At 42.4% G+C, this 3,919-nt stretch overlaps 1 protein-coding gene across 1 annotated transcript; it reads left to right on the top strand.

Annotated features, from left to right (window-relative positions):
• Positions 1-576: 576 nt before the first annotated feature.
• COPRS (coordinator of PRMT5 and differentiation stimulator) lies at positions 577-3,558 on the top strand. The gene is made up of 3 exons (XM_005425736.1): positions 577-661; positions 1,171-1,422; positions 3,389-3,558. The coding sequence occupies exons 1-3, from the start codon at positions 577-579 to the stop codon at positions 3,556-3,558; spliced, it is 507 nt and encodes a 168-aa protein (XP_005425793.1).
• The last annotated feature ends 361 nt before the right edge of the window (positions 3,559-3,919 follow it).

The raw sequence follows: 3,919 nt of genomic DNA, 5'->3' as shown, positions 1-3,919 counted from the left end.
CGGTCCTTGCGGGCCCCGACTTCCCGCGCCCACCGCCGGCTCCTCCTCGTTCCACTGGAAGTGTGAGGGGAACTCGCTGTCCCATTCGCCGTGCACCCCTCAGAGCAGCTGAGGGTGTCCTCCTGCTCTCCACCCATCTTGGTCCAGGCCCTCAGGGCTGTTGGAGGGTCCTGCTCGGCGCGTGGGCTCCCACAGAGCGGTTGGTTCAGTGTTAATACTTTTACTATTCCTTGTGTCTTAATTCCCTCCGGGTGGGGGGGGGGGGGCCGCCGTGAGGGCTCGCCCGGAGTTCTCGCCCTGCCCTTGGCCGCCGGTGGCCAACGTTCCAAAGGGGCACGATTTGGGTCGGGGCTGTGAGGAGGTGGGATGTTCTGTGTTGGTGTTAGTGCTAGGGGTGACCGATGGCAGCAGCAGAATTAGCTATATCTCTGCAGATTTGCCTTCTGAAGTGAAAGCCTGTTTGTTGTTAAGCCTCTGATTCATCAAGGGAACAAATGGAGACGCTCGGGAACACATGGGGTAGCAGTTTCAGCAATCAGAGCTGCTACTGCATTCTTTAAAAATGTTTCATAGGTGATGGCTGCTGCCTCTGAGGCTGCAAACTCTGAGAGGAAACAGCTTACTAATAAGACAGAAATGATGATCTGGAAGCCCAGAAAAGGTAGGACAAAACAAAGCAAGTCGCAAATATTGAAACCTGTGCACTACTTGAGAAATCTACTCAAAGCCTTTTGGTGTTGCATGGGAAATGCCTCGTTAGTTACTGTGCTAAATTATTTCCATGTAGATATTTGTGTATGCCTAGATACATGAGTAATTAATCAATATGACTTTTTTTTTAAACCAGAACTTTTTTTTTTAATACCTACAGGTGAATGTGGTGAAACAAGACTGCTGTGTCCTTTGCCCTAGTTTACAGAGTTATTTTCCAACAAGAAAATCCTGATTTGCGCTGGTGCTGTGGTACAAGGCTATGTCCACTCTTCCCAAGCATCTGAAATGTGAAGCAGCCCGTAGTGATATTACATATATAGGAAACCGCATGTATTACAATAAGATTAGTAGTCACAAAGTGCATTTCTGTACCTCTCTGAATTACTGTGTGCTGAACACTTAATTGTTCTTGTTTAATTTCTGAGTGTACCTATTTGTGCTTTCTACTGGTTTTAGAATGTTTGCTGCAGAATATTCCAAATGTTCCTGATGGCAAGTCTGAAGAAAGTGAATCTGCTTCTACCTCCCCCAACGAAGGTGATGTCAGTGGCTCTACTGATGAGGGCTGGTACAATATATATGCTGACCTGGATGTGTGGGATAATGAAGTTTCCAATGTACGTGAGTCTTCAGGGCAGCAAGATGCATCTGAGCATGACGTGGAGGACTGGGATAAAGAATTGGAGGAGTCTGCATCTGGTCCTTATGGTGAGTACACTTGTGCTTCTTTTGAGTTTTGGATAGTTGGTGCTTTGCAGGAGAATGTGTTTAAGTAACTCCATGTTCTATTTTGGGAGGCAATTTCTTGTTGTGTTGACCTCCTGGATGTGTAATGCACAATTTTGTTGTCAAATACAGGATTTAAAGGTGGCATTGTGGAGTTCACATGAAACTCTTGCTTGAGCAATTGAATTCTTAGGGAGTGGCATGGTAAGGAGGTGAATTCCATGTTTGTGTTGAGTTTCTCTGGTGAAGCAAATTTTCAGTGGTGTATCTTTGTTATTCTGAAGAAGAAGAGAAAGGTACATTGCATGCAGGAACTAACTTTTTTGTGTAAAAATTCTTCAAGAAAATTCAAGACTGTTCATTATAATGTGTCTCTAGAGCATGGAGTTGTTTAGATCAGTGCTCATACTCTCTGAGTATGGTTTGCTGTGTTTACTGTAGTTTTCTTGAGTGGGGCTTTTGTTTGTTTGTTTGACTGGTTTTGTTGAAGCTTGTTCCTCCTAAGTGGTTGTGCATATGATCAGTCCCATGGACAAAATGGCAACAAATAGGAGGAGTGCCACTCACACCTTTAAAGTTGAATTACACCTTCAGTTTGTAACTTGTTTTTATGGTGACTCACATGTTAAAAAGAGTCTCAGCCTTCCATTGGCCAGGCTGGTTCTTAGCATAGAATGGGTGGATGGAGTTTAGCCAGCAGTGACTGATGACCTGCTGTGTCTTTGTTCACGTAGAGTAGTACCATTTCCATTTTCTTCTCATTAATGTGTATCTTTTTGTAATGAATATAATTTTCTTTGCTTAGGAAATATGTTCATTTTACTCTCATAATTAAAATAAACTTTTGTATTTAAATTCCATTGTTGGTAACAGAAGAAAGTGAGAAAGGCTGAAAAAAACTTTCTGTAAAACCATTCTGATTTTAAAATGGAAATACAGTATTGGTTTTTCACAGTGGGTAATCTGAGAAAAAGACTGTTCTCTTTTTGGAGGTTTTCCCTCACTTCCATTCTAAGCTTTAATTTTAATCTCTTATATGCTCAAATTTATAGAATGTTTTGAATTTTGTACTGGAACTGTTCTTCCTTCCCCCTTTATTTAACTTGTTCATCCCACCTGTAGCTCTTTAAATCCTCACAAGCTAAGGCAGCTGTGATTATTGGATTCAGGTCCTTCTGAAGGATACTGAGTACAAGTGTCTGAGTTGTTAACTGCTACAAATACAAAAATGTGCTTGATTGGTCACTTCATGGCTTTTTAAGTGTCTTAAGCTCTTGCTGTGATGGCTTGTTTGGCAGTGCTGCTGGAAGGCTGACACGTGGGATATTGTGTTGGGTCTTCTGCTCCTCCATGCTCTGGGCTTTTTCTTTGCTCAGTGTCTGCTGGCTAGAAATCTTTATCCTTCTGTTAAAACACTTTACCCTATTTTTGTGCTAGATTGGTTAAATACAGACCCATTAGGCTTAATTCTAGCCGAGTGGAAATGTTGTTCCAAGACGGCTTTTCCAGGACCCCACCCTCCCATTCTGTCCAGTGACCCAGTTCTTAGAGGGTTTGCAGGACTCCTCATTGGGATGGTGTTATGAAAACAGCAGCAAGGGGGAAGGCAAATAAAAGTAATAGTTTCATGAGCCTTTTCTTCTCAGGGAAGATGTGAAAGAACTGTCTGTCTTTTAAGAGCTGGTGCCAGACATTCTAAGTCCCAGGTACCTCAGTGAGCTTTCTGGAAAACTGTTTTGTCTGTCTGGCATAAACCTTCCTTAAAATGAAGACATTGCCAAATTCAGTTTTCTGTTTGCCTTTTTTTAAGCTCTAATTAGAGAGTGCTAGCAGATCAAATTGAAATAGTGAACTGGAAGATGCCATAGATCTCCATAATAACCTGCTGCACTATTCCACTACTTTCCTGAGTATCTCCCATGGTTTAAACTTTTTATTTTGTCTTTAGATGCTGATGATCTCTCTGGCGGAAGCTTTGAGGAAAATAATCTTTTCGGCTCATATGTATGGAAGGAGGATTGGTTTTACAACCCCAGCTGTCGCCACACACCTTGCCTTGTTTTTCCACCACGAGTTAGAACAGTTGAGAAGGGCCAGTTTGATGATGCTGATGAATGAGGTAGAGTCTGGTCAGAAGTAAGTTTGGTTTCTGTGTTGGATTATGTTTTTCAGCGATTGAGCTGTGTCAAGTCCCTTGGCTTTTTTCAGAGTTGGGCCTGAGGCCAGAAATGCGACACCATCTTCAGAGTTTTGCTTAGGCTATTTCTGAGCTGTTCATAAACTGCCCACCCTTGCTCTGGATACAAGAGTGCAGGTGCTGGGTGTAAAGAGTCAGTGCATTTCTGGAGGTTTTGTTTGTATTATATAGATCTATGTTGCTAATTAATTGCTTGAGGAGAAGTATTTAATTTCTAAACTTCATCTTGTTTGCCAGGCTTCTGTCAGTTTTGACAGGCTGATCCCTGTGTTTTTGTGCTAC

The sequence above is a fragment of the Geospiza fortis genome, unplaced genomic scaffold, assembly GCF_000277835.1.
Source record: "Geospiza fortis unplaced genomic scaffold, GeoFor_1.0 scaffold221, whole genome shotgun sequence".
NCBI classification, from domain to species: domain Eukaryota; kingdom Metazoa; phylum Chordata; class Aves; order Passeriformes; family Thraupidae; genus Geospiza; species Geospiza fortis.
This window is presented reverse-complemented; position numbering and strand designations above follow the sequence as displayed.

Coding starts and splice junctions, on each gene's coding strand:
- COPRS (XM_005425736.1), top strand. CDS start 577: ATGGCTGCTGCCTCTGAGGCTGCAAACTCTGAGAGGAAACAGCTTACT. Junction 662..1,170: donor GATCTGGAAGCCCAGAAAAG/GTAGGACAAAAC, acceptor TACTGGTTTTAG/AATGTTTGCTGCAGAATATT. Junction 1,423..3,388: donor GTCTGCATCTGGTCCTTATG/GTGAGTACACTT, acceptor TTTTGTCTTTAG/ATGCTGATGATCTCTCTGGC.